This window comes from Bombyx mori, chromosome 5 (genome assembly GCF_030269925.1).
Source record: "Bombyx mori chromosome 5, ASM3026992v2".
Lineage (NCBI taxonomy): Eukaryota > Metazoa > Arthropoda > Insecta > Lepidoptera > Bombycidae > Bombyx > Bombyx mori.
This window is the reverse complement of record NC_085111.1, coordinates 2,804,887-2,821,422: the sequence shown is the minus strand read 5'-3', so window position 1 is coordinate 2,821,422 and position 16,536 is coordinate 2,804,887. Positions and strand designations below refer to the sequence as shown.

Here is a 16,536-nt window from a genome sequence, read left to right as displayed (position 1 = left end):
GCTTGTGATGTGACTGGAGACTAAAAGTTTCAAGATCAAACTGATTTAGCTCAGTGCTGTAATATTTGGTGTTTAGCAGTCACTAGATCTTAAGTATTACAATTTAAGAATACATGCGAATCGCGCAAGTAATTTAAACGTTCAGAAAAGTGTTTGTTAACACTTTAAAAGGCCCGGTGAAAGTGTGTGATCACTTCAGAATATAACGTTACTTTATGTTTTGGGCGGCTGCGATGAAAACATTATCGTTAAAACAACGCCTCGATCGCCCTGTATCGATTTTTTGCTATTTGCATAGAAGAAGTACGTGATTTTTTTGGAGAAATCTTACTCGATTACTTTTGTTGATTAAACTGGTTAAAGGGACAAGGTAGGTGTCGTTAAAATCATGTGATTCTGTAGGTAATGTAATAATAGTAAAAATGCGAGTGTCTTCTGGTTAATTTTTGAGTATAATATCATTATCACGTAAATTCTTCTGGTCTTAATGTTTCTTAGTCATTAATTAACCAATTTGTGATGTATAATTTCATCCACAAATAGTACCTGAAATACTTGTTTCACAAATTAGCGAATTTTCCAGTTGTTAATTGCTATATACTCATATATTATTATATACTAATTTTGTAAAATATTTTAAATGTATTTTCCATTACATTCAATTAAATTGATATGATAATTGATTATTTTATCAGAATGTTGTCAGGAATCTTGTTCTAATTGATGACATAGTCAATTTTTGACTTATCATAAATATAATTTTGAAACAAAATTTTACATCGTCATTCGGTCATTTTCGACCCATACCAACGAAAAGTCAAATTCAAATGCCTATTTAACTATCGGCAGATAAGCGTGGAGTACGTAATAAATACCATTATAATGCAAACTAGCATTCTACTCGTGGTAGGGAAAATTATGCTGATTAGGGTAGTTACTACCCGCCTATATTTGTTTACCTTAAAGAAGTCGTGTATCATCATGTGAGGGATGGGTAACTGTAGTTAGATTAAACTTTTCATGTCCCAAAGTGAGCATTTGGGGCCTATAGTGCCAAGCGTTGGATTGTTTAGAGTTAAAAATAAAAACAAAAGTCTTCTATAAAATAAAAAAATCTTTAAACTTTCAATTCTCGTTGAACTTATTATTGATGTTGCCTTCAAAAGTGTATCTGTTTCATCATGCGTCAGTTCGTTAAACGATTATAAGGTATCCTTTCATTTACACGTTCCACTTTGTTCAATGAGTGGAGGTGACCAGTGTCAAATCGGTGATACTAGTGATTTGTTAGCGGGGCGACCTTGTCCGGTACGGTACGATTTTATTCATCTCGAGAGTTTTCATCGCTCGGTCCGTTGCCTACAGCTAATAATTGAAGAATTATTTTAGTTATAATGTTTTTTTGTCTGCTTGCGTTTTCGGTCATACACTTTACACACTTACACGTTACACTTTCACATTTTTCATTTCGAAAAGTCGTCGTGGCCTAAAGGATAAGACGTCCGGTGCATTCGTATATAGCGATGCACCGGTGTTCGAATCCCGCTGGCGGGTACCAATTTTTCTAATGAAATACGCACTTAACAAATGTTCACGATTGACTTCCACGGTGAAGCAGTAATGCGTTTCGGTTTGAAGGGTGGGGCAACTGTTGTAACTATACTGAGACCTTAGAACTTATATCTCAAGGTGAGTGGCGCATTTACGTTGTAGATGTCTATGGGCTCCTGTAACCACTTAACACCAGGTGGGCTGTGAGATCGTCCACCCATCTAAGCAATAAAAAAAACATCCTTGATTCTTTTGCGGATATCGATTGAAATGGAATTCAAATGTTAGCCTAAAGTTACTGTTATCTCCGTGTATCACTGAAAATCCACCGATCAGGTTCCGCCAATGTAAACTTTAATATACCCAAACACAGACGAACGCACAAAAGGTCTGTTTGTTTGGATACACGCCATATGTATAAACACTCGCCCTCCTAGCCCAACGATCTCGTGAGTTATTCTAAATCAAGAGGTTCATGGTTTATTACAATCTTTTAACCTATTAGAAAAGTTTTGTTGACGGCTAGGTATAAGAAAATAGGGTCTTCTAATAGATAAACGGGTAAGTGGAGATAAGATTGGAGTCTCAATATCTATAAATATTCGCCGTATAGTGTTGCTAGAATAAATTGCTTACAATATCATTTATATTACAAATTACTATATTGTTAAAGCATATGAATCTATTAAACGTATAACTGCGTGGGTGCTACGTCAATTACTTATTAGTTATCTGCATAGTTTTATAGTTACTAGAGGTCCCGCAGTAGTAGAAATTCGACTATAATTAATTGGAATTGTAAGTTTGTACACTATTATGATTGTATTTTGTACTTCTATAATCACAAATTTCGCCAAGACTACACTATAAAAGATATTAACAAAGACAAACAATATTTAATCTATTCTCAATTTGACAACAGACGTCAAGAACAAAAGTTTGACAATAAATAGTATGTATGCGTGTGTGCGTCAAACGCATGGTATGTAGTGTGTGTGTAATGTTTTTTCTTTATTGATTTAATGTATCTTTTATGCATTATTTAAAAAAAATATTAGCATTGTGCACTTCTTCTCTATAATCTCTATAAGTGTGGAAAATTTCATACTCCTCCGTCCGCGCAATTTTCGTAAAAAGGGATACAAAGTTTTTGCTTCACGTATTAATATATAGATTCTTGCTAGAACAATTCAAATTCAAGCTTCGATTAGCGAGCCTCCAAAGTGTCTTGACCGCGATGCTGGTAGCGAAGGCTTTGGCACGCGGCTCCGTGTATGATCTCAACAATGTCAAGGCGAGTTATGTCAATGTCAGTGTTTATTGCGCAAACTTGTGCTCCAAGCAACACACTAAGCAGACTCTATTAAAACTCCTGTCGTGCGGACGTCAATAAAATTTTTAAATGAATTTTGTTGATACAAAGTCCATTGTTCGATTGAAGTGAAACTTAAAAGCTAGATTTGTTTTAAAGTGGCCCTTTGAAAATAGTTACTAAGATTTGTCGATGTTCAAACTAAAAAGTGAGTGCTATATTTGTATTATTTAGTACATAAATGAGCGGTTAAATAAATAACTTTTGTGTATGTCCTTCAATGACGATACATTTAATAAATCAAATAAAAGTCAAGGCATATAGTTTAAGCGTGTTCAGTATCGTGTACAGTGTATCTTTGGATCGCAGTCGCTCTGGGGCGTCTCCTGTCATAGGTTGGTTTATGTGCCCACTCGGAAGATACGCTTCGCGCGGCTGTCCTTTCACTTGACTTATTGCTATTAATAAGTTTTGTTATTTATATTATTATTTAAAACGACGATTATTACGAATCCGATTTTGAACGATTCGATAATGCAGATGATTGTTATTGAATGATGAATTGGAACTTGTCTTACGTGTCTTACTATGTAAAATGAAAATTCGGACTTTGATTCTTTCCAAATATATTAAAACCAAATCGAATGAAGTTTTATCTATTTTTTTTTCTCTAATTTACCTGTAGTTTATTAAACTATATTGCTTAAGTGAAATTGTGTTATCTGGATTTTGGAATTTTCATTATATTTCTTTTCGTATATTTTTATTTTTGATTTCAAGATGTTGTCAACTACTGCACCGTCGTTTGTACTTATAATTTGGGTAAAGCTTGTCATGTACCTTTTTGTCGATTCGCAGTTGTTAAATGGGTGGTCATTTTGTTGATACAACTAATTAAGTAAATATAATATTATCACTGGTGGTAGGACCTCTTGGGAGTCCGCACGGGTAGGTACCACCACCCCGCCTATTTCCGCCGTGAAGCAGTAATGCGTTTCGGTTCGAAGGGTGGGGTAGCCGTTGTAACTATACTGAGATCTTAGAACTTATATCTCGAGGTGGGTGGCGCATTTACGTTGTAGATGTCTATGGGCTCCAGTAACCACCAGGTGGGCTGTGAGCTCGTCCACCACCTAAGCAATAAATAAAAAATGTAAAAAAAAAATTCATATTAATCACTCCACTCACTCTATTGTGGTATTTTATTTCGTTTCTGTTTGTGGTTTTTGTCAGCGATACTTGTATTTTTTTTTTTTTGTTAGTTATGTCCCTTGAATACTTGTATTACAAAAACCGGTTTTAGATAAATTATTTGATAAACAGAGGTTATTTTTATTATTTAAATTTATTTTCAAATAGGCATTTCAAAGTTGAGCTTGCCTTATTCTGAGTGAGGTCTACAACTATAGATTTGTCCACGAGCTCATGACTCGTCCGCTCGATCATAAATGGTTACCGTAGCCCGTCGACATCAAAACGTAAAAGTCGCAATTCACATTGAGACATGGGTCGTCTCACATAAGCAAACCGAATAAGAAAACAGTGCTATGTAAAAATTAACACAGCAATTCAAGTTCAAATAGTTCGTGGTGGAAAATCGAAAACTACGTAATATTTTTCAGCGAGTTTTAATTTATTTTGTATTCATTAAAAAGTGTAAAGTATACTTTTATTTGTTCGAAGGGTTGAATTACACACAGGTACACGGAGTTGGTGAGTAATATTAACCGTCGCGGCGTCGTTGGGTTGACCTTAAGTGAACGGTCAATTAAAATAGTAGAACTTGCTCCAAGGTATCTACATACAAAGAGTATCGAATTGCTGTGAATGTTATTAAAATTATAATTAGCACATCTTAAAGTAATATTTTATCAGATTATGTTATAAAAACATGTTTATTTTCCTTTACTTATTCGATGATAATTATATCTTTAGTTCTATAATTATACATATTACTAGTGTCGTTGTTTTGATTATTTTAAATTTGTAATTCAGAAAGAATGAAACACACGGTATTTTCCCGGGAGGGTACTTACTTTCTTTGGGCCATAAACTAGCAGTCGATTTGTAGATCATAGTATCCCATTTATTATAACAGAAAAATACTATGAACCGTTGGCCGGTTTATGTCACGATATTTATTTATGTATTGCATATATGGGTGATTGAGCTCACAGCCCACCTGGTGTTAAGTGTTTACCGGAGCCCATAGACATCCACAACGTAAATGTCGCCACCCACCCACCTTGAGATATGGGTTCTAAGGTCTCAGTATTACAGTAATAGTAGTTACAACGGCTGCCCCACCCTTCAAATCGAAACGCATTACTGCTTCACGGAAGAAATAGGCAGGGTGGTGGTACCTACCCACCCGTCTGGACTCACAAGAGATCAAACTTCCATCCACCACTAGAATGTATCCTATGTATTCAAGTTATACAGACTGTCTTGAAGCGAAATTTTATCAAAAGGCCTTTCAGATAAATTGCGTGATAGAGTAACAAACATCCGTACATAAAAACTTCCAAATTAATATAACATTAGTATAGATGTTTATATAATACTCGTACAAAATAAGAATTTATACATGTGTATTAATTTTGTTTTTCTGCCATTGAAAAAGACGGCCGATGAACTAAGACCCCACGTAGGCGAATGCTTTTTCAGCTTGAGCTGTCCCCCCAATGGCGCTGACCGACATAGTCAATATCAAAACAGCCTACAGTTTAGTTATTTTAAACTTCATTTATAGGAATTGCTATTGAGAAGAGGAGGTAATCTCAAAGTCTGACCCATCAGTAGCACAAATCAATCCTACGCATTGTGGATGAGTAAGAGCAATGGTTCAAGAAGTGGCCTTGAACCTGCTACTCCGAGGCGATTGGTATTATTCTAGACAGGATATGGACGGCTCAACTCGAATAGTTCAGGGCATCACACATGTTTTGTAAACACAAAATTATCTAAGAGATTAAAATTTTCCAAATACTCCGTAAGATAGGAGTATCGTTGATCTGAACTACCCCCTTATGGGAGTGGAATGAAAGGGAACTTGGTGCTGGAAACCACATGTGCGTGACAGAGTCCAAGTTGTCAGCCCGGTCATCGTTCTCGTCGAACTCGTCGCTTACGACGCGGCGACGCAGGGCTCGGCGAGTAAATTAACCCACACAGACACATCCCACTGAGTTTCTCGCCGTATCTTCTCAGTGGGTCGCGTTTCCGATCCGTTGGTAGATTCTGCGAAGCACTGCTCTTGCTAGGGTTAGTGTTAGCAACGTCGTCAGGTTTGAGCCCAGTGAGCTCACCTACATGTTAGGGTTACGCTGAAATGGCCTCTCAAGGTTAGATTAGATCAGATTAGGTAGGAAAAAAAAGTTGTCAGATTTGATTTTGACCGTGTCTCAGTTTAGCAGCTCGCTTCGAATACGGATCAGCAGGGTTTTTTTCATCTTTAGATACATAAGTTCACGCAAACAATGGGGACGGTAATAAATTCTCTAATCTATCATGAGGAGCTTTTAAAAATCGTTTCGTTGTTCAAAAGTTATAAACGTAGACAAACATTGAAAGTTGATTTCGAACAATGTAGAGAAGGCTTTTTGAATTTTTTTTATGTTTTTTTTTCCCCAGAAATAACAATGTTTACATAACAAACAACTTGAAACAAGTATTGAAGTATCGTTAGCTCTACAGAGAAACCGGTTTAATTTAATTAGTTTGCGTACCAACGATTCAACTATTATTTCTCAGATTTGGGGTACGCTTGCTTTAGTTAGGTAATAATTAAGCCGGTAAATTTTGTTCCGTAAATCTTATTAAATCATTCTCGGATTATTAGTAATGGTGATAGATTATTTTTTTCTATCTTTCGGTTTCAGAACGTTTTTGTGTTTAATTAATCAATTTTTTTTTGTATATATGGGCGAAAGAACCCACTTCTTGTATGTGTTAAGTGGTTACTGTAGTCCATGGACATCAAGCCGTGAATGCCGCACTTATTTTGAATCATGAGATCGAAGTTTAATTATACTGTATAGCAGTTTTCCCAATTACTGTTTCGCCGCTGAAATAGGCAAGATTGTGGTACCTACTTGTGTGGGCTTACAATAAACAATATGCAAACTTTGGTAATAAGATTTTAGGTTAAATATACATAATATTTGAATTAAAAGGGCCAAATATTCATAAAATTAAATAACGTGAATTGTAACACAGTACTTCAAAGGAACGAGATTGATTTGACGTTAAAAAAAATACGAAGTCCACTAAAATTAACTCAAACGGCTTAAAAGACTAAAATAAATATAGTGAATTGCTTATGTTTTTCGAATTGCAATAAATTCCATTTCGTCTCGGCGGCTCATTGAACTCTTAATAGTGCTGCAGTAGTCGCGAGATAGCGATTATTCGTCTTAATGGGCTCTACGTAGATTCGAAACTAGGATATGAGACTCCGGACAGTACAATTACTTGTGGTTCGTTATTCTCGGACCGGTTTTGACTCCCGAAAAAAAAAAACGTGCACCAAGATTATTTCTTATCTTTATTCGAATGCATGCGTCGTCGCTCTATTTCGTCCTACTCTGTGACACGGTCGTGCATAACTGATAACACCGTTCACCTTGTTATTGTGATGTTTATTAAACATATCAGGTCATTGCAAAGACAACAATCGGCTAAAACTAGATCGGGTCTAGGTCCCTGTAGATTTATGTTGAATGTTCCGTTTCACGTGTGTATCGTTAATTTGTAGGTCATTGTAAAATGTACCTTATGACGTTGAGTTTAAACCGTTGATTAATGTTGAGTGCAGAGTGTCATCGGCAACAGGTAGCTCACTTACCTTGACCGCGCACGTTGTCCTCTCACTTATAGAACTATTATGGACGTCTTCGATGTGCCAGTGTCGCGGCAATGCTCACGAGCCCTTCGATCTTCGACTGTTTGTAATGTACTGTAATCACGAAACGCTTTTTGTTCGTAAGTAATAAATTTTCACAGGTTTTCGATTATTCGTTAGGTACATCAGCTTATTAATACGCCTTTATTAGCTTCAGACGTGTGTATGTTAGTATGTAACGGAATCTTTGAATATGATTTTGACCCCCTTCAAAACGTAGGATTAACTCGAAATTTGGTATATTTATTAAGGACCTATGACAATACAATATTTAAAAAAAAATTAAAAAATAAATAATAGTGAAAAAACACTAAAAAAATATGCTTTTATAGAAAATCCAACTAAAAGATAGAAAATAAATTTGAATTAAAAATAGTGAAGAAAAAATGATTTTATTATAAAAAAGCGTTATTGTAAAAAAAACTATTATAAATTTTTTATACGATAAGAACGCTTGTTACACTGACGTTGACTAGATTTGGTTAATACTGTTTATTTCAAACGATTTCAATAATTCATAGTTCCCCCATACGAACACATCAATGTCACATCCGTGTGAATGAGATTGAAAAATTCATGGTGACCGTTTTTTATATCAAGTTTTTGTAAGGGACGTGCGTGTGTGTCTCTATATGAATTACAAAACTTATGCATGAGGCCGTGACTTTTTTCCCCCTTAAAAACATGGAACCGAATTCGTTTTGTGCTTAGTTTTGACGGGACGATGAATTGACATGGGTCGACTTGATAAATATGCTGTTCCGATGTTGTTTTTTTTATATTGTTCCCTAAGCTACGACGGGTCAGTAATACCCGATGTATTTCGCGAAAAACTTTTTTCCACCATTATCATGTTTTAACTGCGTTTTTTTATTGCTTAGATGTGTGGATTAGCTCACATCCCACCTGGTGCTAAGTGGTAACTGGGACCCATAGACATCCACAACGTAAATGCGCCACCCACCTTGAGATATAAGTTCTAAGGTCTCAAGTATAGTTACAACGGCTGCCCCACCCTTCAAACCGAAACGCATTACTGCTTCACGGCAGAAATAGGCGGGGCGTTGGTACCTACCCGCGCGGACTCACAAGAGGTCCTATCGCCAGTAGAATTGCGTGCACGAATTTCAAATATGTGGATATTTTATTCTTTGAATGGCGCGTGGAAGTCGAAGCTCTTTCAATCTGTATACCAATAAACGTTCAGTCAGTCGTCTCGCTCGTGATTCATTGCCACTCACTCGCGACTCCAGATTAAATAAATCATCAGCTATTGTCCCCTAAGAATGGTTGCCATCGCGTGTGCCTTTCGATGTTTATCACAAATTGAAGCCAATTACGGCCCTAAGCTAAGTTTTAAGGGATTAAAACGCTCATTATTATTTTTTGTGTGAAAATAAAAATGAATTATAACAACACAATCATTTAAGAAGTCTCTTGAAGTAAAATAATAACCTTCTTTGTAACTTTGTTACAAGATAATGTAAAATTTGTTTGTCATTGTAAACCGAGAAATGTAGTCCCTAATTAATATGTTTCGGCTTACAAGAAGTCTGTTAACTGCTTTACGTTTTCGTCTCCTAAGAATGGTTGCCATCGCGTGTGTCTTTTGATGTTTATCAAAAAATTGAAGCCAATTACGGCTCTTTTTAAGGGACTAAAACGCTAATTTTTTTTTTTTGTGTGAAATCAAAAATTGATTATAACAACACAATAACCTAAGAAGTCTCTTATATCTCAAGGTGGGTGGCGCATTTACATTGTAGATGTCTATGGGCTCCAGTAACCACTTAACACCAGGTGGGCTGTGAGCTCGTCCACCCATCTAAGCAATAAAAATAAAAATAATAATAATAACCTCCTTTGTAACCTTGTTACGGGGTAATGTGAAATTCGTTTGTCGAGAAATGTAGTCCCTAATATGTTTCGGCTTACAAGAAGTCTGTTAACTGCGTTACGTTTTTGTCCCCTAAGAATGGTTGCCATCGCGTGTGTCTTTCGATGTTTATCATAAATTGAAGCCAATTACGCCCCTTTTTTAAGGGACTAAAACGCTCATTATTATTTTTTGTGTGAAATCAAAAATTGATTATAACAACACAATAACCTAAGAAGTCTCTTATATCTCAAGGTGGGTGGCGCATTTACATTATAGATGTCTATGGGCTCCAGTAACCACTTAAAACCAGGTGGGCTGTGAGCTCGTCCACCCATTTAAGCAATAAAAATAATAATAATAATAATAACAACCTCCTTTGTAACCTTGTTACGGGGTAATGTAAAATTTGTTTGTCGAGAAATGTAGTCCCTAATATGTTTCGGCTTACAAGAAGTCTGTTAACCGCGTTACGTTTTTGTCCCCTAAGAATGGTTGCCATCGCGTGTGCCTTTCGATGCTTATCACAAATTGAAGCCAATTACGGCCCTAAGCTATTTTTAAGGGATTAAAACGCTCATTATTATTTTTTGTGTGAAAATAAAAATTGATTATAACAACAAAAATCATCTAAGAAATCTCTTGAAGTAAAACTTTGTAACCTTGTTAGAGGGTAATGTTAAATTGGTTTGTCATCGTGAACCGACAAATGTAGTCCCTAATATGTTTCGGTCACACGTTTTACAAGAAGTCTGTTAACTGCGCTACGTTATCAGAGACGAGATAGTGCACCGCTTGATAGCTCGGCCATTGCACAAGTTGGCAGGCTTATCTCGGAATGCAGTTTACAATGCACTTCGTTTATCGTCGGTCGTGAAAATAGTTATTAGAACTCACCCCTCAAACGAACACATAATTATTTCAGTTTAAAATATAAAAAATAAAAATAAAACTCGTATTTATCGTCCGTAATATTAACTTCCTGTGTGCGAAACTGTTTGTTGTACCGTACCTACGAGTTCCTAGACGAACGCCGTCGATACTGGTCATCGGCCTCCGTAGGTGAGTTTTGCAAGTTCAGTTAGCCATATGAATCGATCGCATTAATATTCTACGGTTGACGTTCTTGCGAACCTAACGTTTTTGACCTCACTGAAGTACTGTATCAGTCCGCAATTTCGTATCCACGACGCTTATTATTTCCGGCTTTTTTTTATATATATCTTTTTATAGTAGCCGCCTTCCTTAATGCCAAGGATCGTACGTGAGTTTATATAAAAGCGTCGAAATTTAAATAAAGTACCCAAAGACAAAAGCATTCCAAAGTGCCGAGACGACAGGGAATTTCGGGTGGGTGAAGGGAGACGCGCAGACGCTTTTCATCGTGGGTAACTGCGTGTCGTACAAAAAAAATGGATAGACGGCCAATAAAAACCCCGTGTGGAGAGAAGTCGAGGGGCGGGCGAAGCGGGTGCACTGCTCTGCCGCAGCCCGCAGTGAGCAATTGCAAGTTGCAGTCGGTCTCGGACGCGTCGGGTGCGCGCACGCAGCCTCCTCATCCCTTAGCCTATCCCGGTTCCGATATAATTCGCTTACCACAATTAATGGTCACGATCCTAACGTTAGTTCGATTAGTACGTTGATGTATTCGATTGTAGAGTTCAGTTCTTGTTTTCGTGTTTGACGATCACCTATGGCGCGTCTGGTCCGTTACCTATAAACACAAGCTTGGACGGAGCTTTCGTATAAAATTTACTAGTGTGGCGCTGAACTATAAATTTTGTAGTCGAATTTAAATAGTTTCTTACTATGACGTAAGTTCTCGTATAGTTGTAAAAAGTAGCTTTTTGATGCTATCTCTATTAATTTTAATGTTTTTTTTTGTACACAGGGCGAGTTTCGTCGCGTCAGCATCAGCAGCGAGCGGGGAGGCGGTATCCCCGGGCCCGGCGGCCGAGGACGCCGCCATGAAAGGCGTCGAAGCTACACCCGAAGAACAGGAGAGATTAGCGACCGGAAATAACAATGGCTCTCTCGTCGCGAAGCTGCCGCCGAGGTCACAGCAGGCGCATCCGCGCTCTGCTTTTTACTCGACTCGAGTTTTCATGCTGGTCTTCCTGTCGGGCTGGGTGCTCCAGGGAATGTTCCTCACGTATTTCGTGAGCGTGACGACTACCCTAGAGAAGCTATATAAAGTTGAATCGAAGACGACAGGAACTTTACTGGCCGCTACGGAGATCGGACAAATATGTACGGCGTTATTCTTGACGTACTTAGCGGGGCGCGGACACAGACCGCGCTGGATCGCCTGCATGATGATGGTGCTGGCCGTGGGTGTGATAGGGTGTGTCATGCCGCACTTACTGTACGGCACCGAGCTGCTGAATGTCCACATAGACGGTCAGATAGCCGGCGCGGCACCCCTATGCAACGTCTACAACAACTTCACGTTGTGCAACTCCGATCAAATTAAAGTGACGGAAACGCGCTCATCTATAACCGCCGTCGTGATACCGTGGCTCTTCATCTGTCTCTTGGTAGTTGGCGTGGGACAAACCGGCATCGCAACGCTCGGAATACCTTACGTCGATGACAACGTAGGCAGCAGACAGTCCCCTCTTTACATGGGTGAGTAATTACATTTACGAGTGCCATTACGATTATTGAAGATTATTTGAAAGCGAACCTTGTTCAATTGCGGGCTCAAAGCAAACCGAGCTATATATCGATTTGTATTTAACAATTAATTGTTTTGTTCCTGATGCACAGTTTTCAGTGTATGTATGTAGGTACTTTATGAGTAATAAAATCGACACATAAAAGTTTGCAAATCATAAATACCGCCCACTGGGCCGCTTACGTCTCATTGCCCGCCGGCTGTCTTCTGCCTTTTGTGTAATTAGCAATGAAATAATCTCAGAACTTTTAAAATTCTATTTAAACAACTTCACCAAACGAAAGTTAATGTTATCTTGTGCATATTTTCTTATCTACGCATTTGTCATTTAAAATGATGGTAAACAGTTTGTTTGGGTGACGCTGCGCTGATATTAGCCGCCATTACCGATACCCGACGAAGTAATCTTTGGGTGTTTTTTTCATCCTTCGTCGCATATGTTTGTTTCTGAGGGCTACATTATTTAAAGCCTTTTGAGTGTGTTTACGCGCCCCTGTGACGAGTGCTAACGATGTTAAAATCATTTTCTGAAATGCCAGTATTAGTACCCTTACTTTAATAGTACCATCGCAAAGTTTCATAATAATAAGATGAATGCACCAGGAAAGGTGAGTAAAGATAAACTCATCACTCGTCCGTGGTAACAGTGTCCTCACTAAAATGCTGTTGGGCAGGGCGTCTTGAAAGCCCGCACGGGTCGGTACCCTGCCTATTTCTGCCGCGAAGCAGTAATGCGTTCTGGTTAGACGGGCGGGGCAGCCGTTGTGCTATAAAACTGAGAATTCATGTCTCAAATTGGGTACTTTAACGGTGTTGGTGTCTATTTCCTCTGGTTTCTTTTTTTTTTGCCCTTGTAGACGAGCACACGGCCCACCTGATGGTGAGTGATTACCGTCGCCCATGGACTTCAGCAATGTCCCTGGGGGCAGAGCAAAACCGTTGCCTACTGTTAGGTACTCTCCACAAGCCTGGTGACCACTTAACACTAGGTGGGCGGTGAGCTTTTCGTCCATCTACACAACAACAAAAAAAAAACAAGATTCTCGTTCGAGACGCGGGTAGAAAATCGAAAAACAAACCCAGTTGTTTGGGTTTACAATAAGGTTGAGTTGAAAAAATATGTTTGGCTTGCACACGTTTTGTTTTGTCTATGCCAGTTCGAAATGCCGAGTCAGGGCTATGTTGAAAGTAGAATGATTTGACAGGTGCGTTTTCGTGCAAGCTTTTTGCATTAATTTTTTGAGGTTTAAATTTTTATGAATAGTATTTGTTTCCCCCTCCTATTCACTATTAGCCTAAGAGGCTATTCCAGCTACGCGTAGATGAGTAGGGTGACGTCACGGGCTCAACATGAGAGAATTACTAACACTGACCCTAGCAAGAGCAGTGCTTCGCAGAACCTACCACTGGATCGGAATTGCGATCCGGCGAGAGATTTAGTGGGTAAATCGTAAAAGTAGGAGTTCTTGCATCATATACTTGGTAAAGTCTTTACCTTGATACGTTTCGAAGGAAAACTGTCGTATTTAGTATAACGCTAAGTTAAAGTCCGCATTAGAAGCCAAGCTAAACTAAGCATTAGAATTTCGTCCTCACGCCTTGGGGTAAGCGATTATAGTGCAGCAGCGGCATCGCCCGGGCGACCTGGCAGGGCCGCCATACCGCGGAGATCGGCGTTGTTGGTCGTCGACTATTGCCTCGACGACCCGTCGGTCGGGGGTCCTCAGGATGGCACCGCGAGTCTGGTTATAGTGTTGACCGCGGGAACCCCCCTACTCTGACCGGGTTCTCACCCCGGACGGAGATCGGACGTCGGGTGTAAGAGTGCAGGGGAGTCGTTTAGTGCGGTAGGGCCCTAAAACTCCTTGGGCCCGCGGTCTGCTTCCAACATCTGCAGATAGTCAAGTCCCACATAGCTCGTATGAGGTTTAGTCCTGACCCGAGAAAAAGGGCGATTATAGTGCAATTCCCTATGCTCATACTCAGATTGAATGATGAGCTACCGTAAGATATAACTTCGTTCATATTGGGATAGCGTTAATGAAGTTCTCAAAGTAGAACGATTGTTCGTACCGCTGATTGGGTTTCTTTTCACCACCGTTAAAATACGATAGCCAAGCATCATTTAGTTCTCTTCTATTTGAAACTAGTTTGAAAAATAGAATGTAACGTGGTCGGTACGCGGCTCAAGATTACGTGTTTGTTTTCGATTTTTAAATGCATTGCTCTGCTCTCACTGTGTAATATACGAGTAAAAACAAATGGCACTGTACGGTAAACACGTTCGCACGTAATATATTAGGGTTGTCGCGCTGAGTTTTTTTTATCAGCATAAGCGGAGAGATTGATTCACGAACCATCCCGTGTTGATTGACTACTGGAGAATCCAGACAAAACATCTTAAACGTTAATAGGGATGACGAGTTGTATATATACTGAGACCTTAGAACTTATAACTCAAGGTGGGTGCGCATTTACGGTTGTAGATGTCTATGGGCGCCAGTAACCAATTAACACCAGGTTGGCTGTGAGATCGTCTACTCACCTAAGTAATAAAAAAAAGAGTTATTATCTATTTCCAAAAGCTTTTTTTTCACGTTTTTTTCAAGTAATGTTTATGGGCTCCACTAAAAGTGATCGTGCGCTTTATTCGGAATTTAATAAGAAAAAGGTGGATCTCAAACTTTTGGCGTTTGAGAATCATGATAAAGACTCGTATCCATTCGTTTTCTACAGAAAAGCTGAAAGGTGATGTCCGTGCGTGGTTCTCATATGAGGGGTCGTAGTGTTTTCCAGAATGTCTGATTTTCGTTTACGTACGTTAGAGAAATCTGTTCGTAAGTGATAATCGCTGGTCGGTCTGTAAATAATGAAATTGCGTCATTATTTTTATATTCGCTCGGACAATGATTGTGTTGAACGCGCTTACAACTAAACATTATCAATAATACGTACAAAGTTTAGGTACTATTCGTCATGTAAGTTCTTATAAATCGAAGTTTTGTCATTTGAGGTAAATAAACATTATCAATAATACGTACAAAGTTCAGGTATTATTTATTTGTCATATCAGTTCTTATAAATCGAAGGTGTCATTTGAGGTAGTAGAGGGCGTTTTATGTCATCATCATTATCGTCATCATTCAAAACAATTGAGATTTCGACCAAATGTCGCAAGGTAGGTTGGACCTTCATGTTCAGATCTTTCTGGAGCTGAGAAGCGCGTCTGTCTATGTAATGCAATAAAAATAATTGAGTCTTTTTTGCGTGTTCTTCTCAGGACGGTAGGTACCTAATTTCAGGACCGTTGCTAGAGAATTAAATTTAATATTCTCAACTTGACATGTTTGCTATGTTGAAATTCCAGTTCCGATAATATCATTTACATATTCTAATATTTATATATCGGAAAACGAAAAGAAAGCTTAACTGATGATCCGCAAAAGTGCTTTTTTTTGTCCGTATGCATATGTTAGACGCGTATGTCATGACGCATATGTCATTTTTGTCAATATGCATTGTCGGACGTGCAACTGCTATTTCGAGTGTATCGGTTGCGTCAAGGGCTCAAGTGTGTCAGTGGGCCGGGACGTCTCCGCGACAATTTCAGCTCGTTACACAGTTCCGCGGCTCATATTGCCCTAATTTCGTTTCTTACGTCACGCCTTGCCGACGCACGCCGGTGCGTTCTCATTGATTCTTCTGTCATAATCAATGTTTATATCTATATACTAGCTGTACCCGCCCGCTTCGCTGTGCATTAAAAATTAACATTATTATTTCTCACCCTCACAAACATTCTCATCATTAACGTCCCCGCAACTGGTGCAGGGAGTCCAACACTCACATACATATTAGCCTATCCATTAAGCGCATGTATTTTCTACATGGATACCAAGTTTCAAGTCAATCGGATGCACGGTTCAGTTGTTATAACGGAACATCCGTAAAAACCACTGTTGATTTATATATTAGTATCTATATATTAATACGTGAAGCAAAAACTTTGTACCCCTTTTTTTTACGAAAGGAGCAGTATGAAATTTCCCACACTAATAGAGAATAAAGAGAAGGAGTGCAGAACTCGTGAAAGAGTGAAGGAGTGCAGAATTTTTTATTTAAATTATACATTAATAATAAATTAAATCAATAAGAAAAACATAACACACACTACCATGTATTTGACGCACACACATATATTTACTTTGCGTTTATTG

The 16,536-nt window shown here is 38.6% G+C and overlaps 1 protein-coding gene and 1 non-coding gene across 5 annotated transcripts in view; both read left to right on the top strand.

Moving 5' to 3' along the window:
• LOC101741547 (solute carrier organic anion transporter family member 74D) overlaps window positions 1-16,536 on the top strand; it is an 87,633-nt gene that overhangs the window by 37,152 nt on the left and 33,945 nt on the right. The window contains exons 1-2 of one of the 4 annotated variants that reach the window (XM_012695705.4): window positions 2,921-3,071; window positions 11,534-12,270. In XM_012695705.4, the coding sequence (XP_012551159.1) occupies window positions 11,610-12,270 (661 nt within the window). In that variant the 5' untranslated portion in view covers window positions 2,921-3,071; window positions 11,534-11,609. Of the gene's footprint in view, window positions 1-2,920; window positions 3,072-10,479; window positions 10,705-11,166; window positions 11,457-11,533; window positions 12,271-16,536 lie in introns of those variants that run through there. The other 3 variants (XM_012695707.4, XM_004932398.5, XM_012695706.4) reach the window with 3 other exon arrangements.
• Window positions 12,600-12,698, top strand: Mir3367 (microRNA mir-3367). Its single transcript, NR_107645.1, has one exon. It is a non-coding gene; the product is annotated as a microRNA mir-3367 (primary transcript).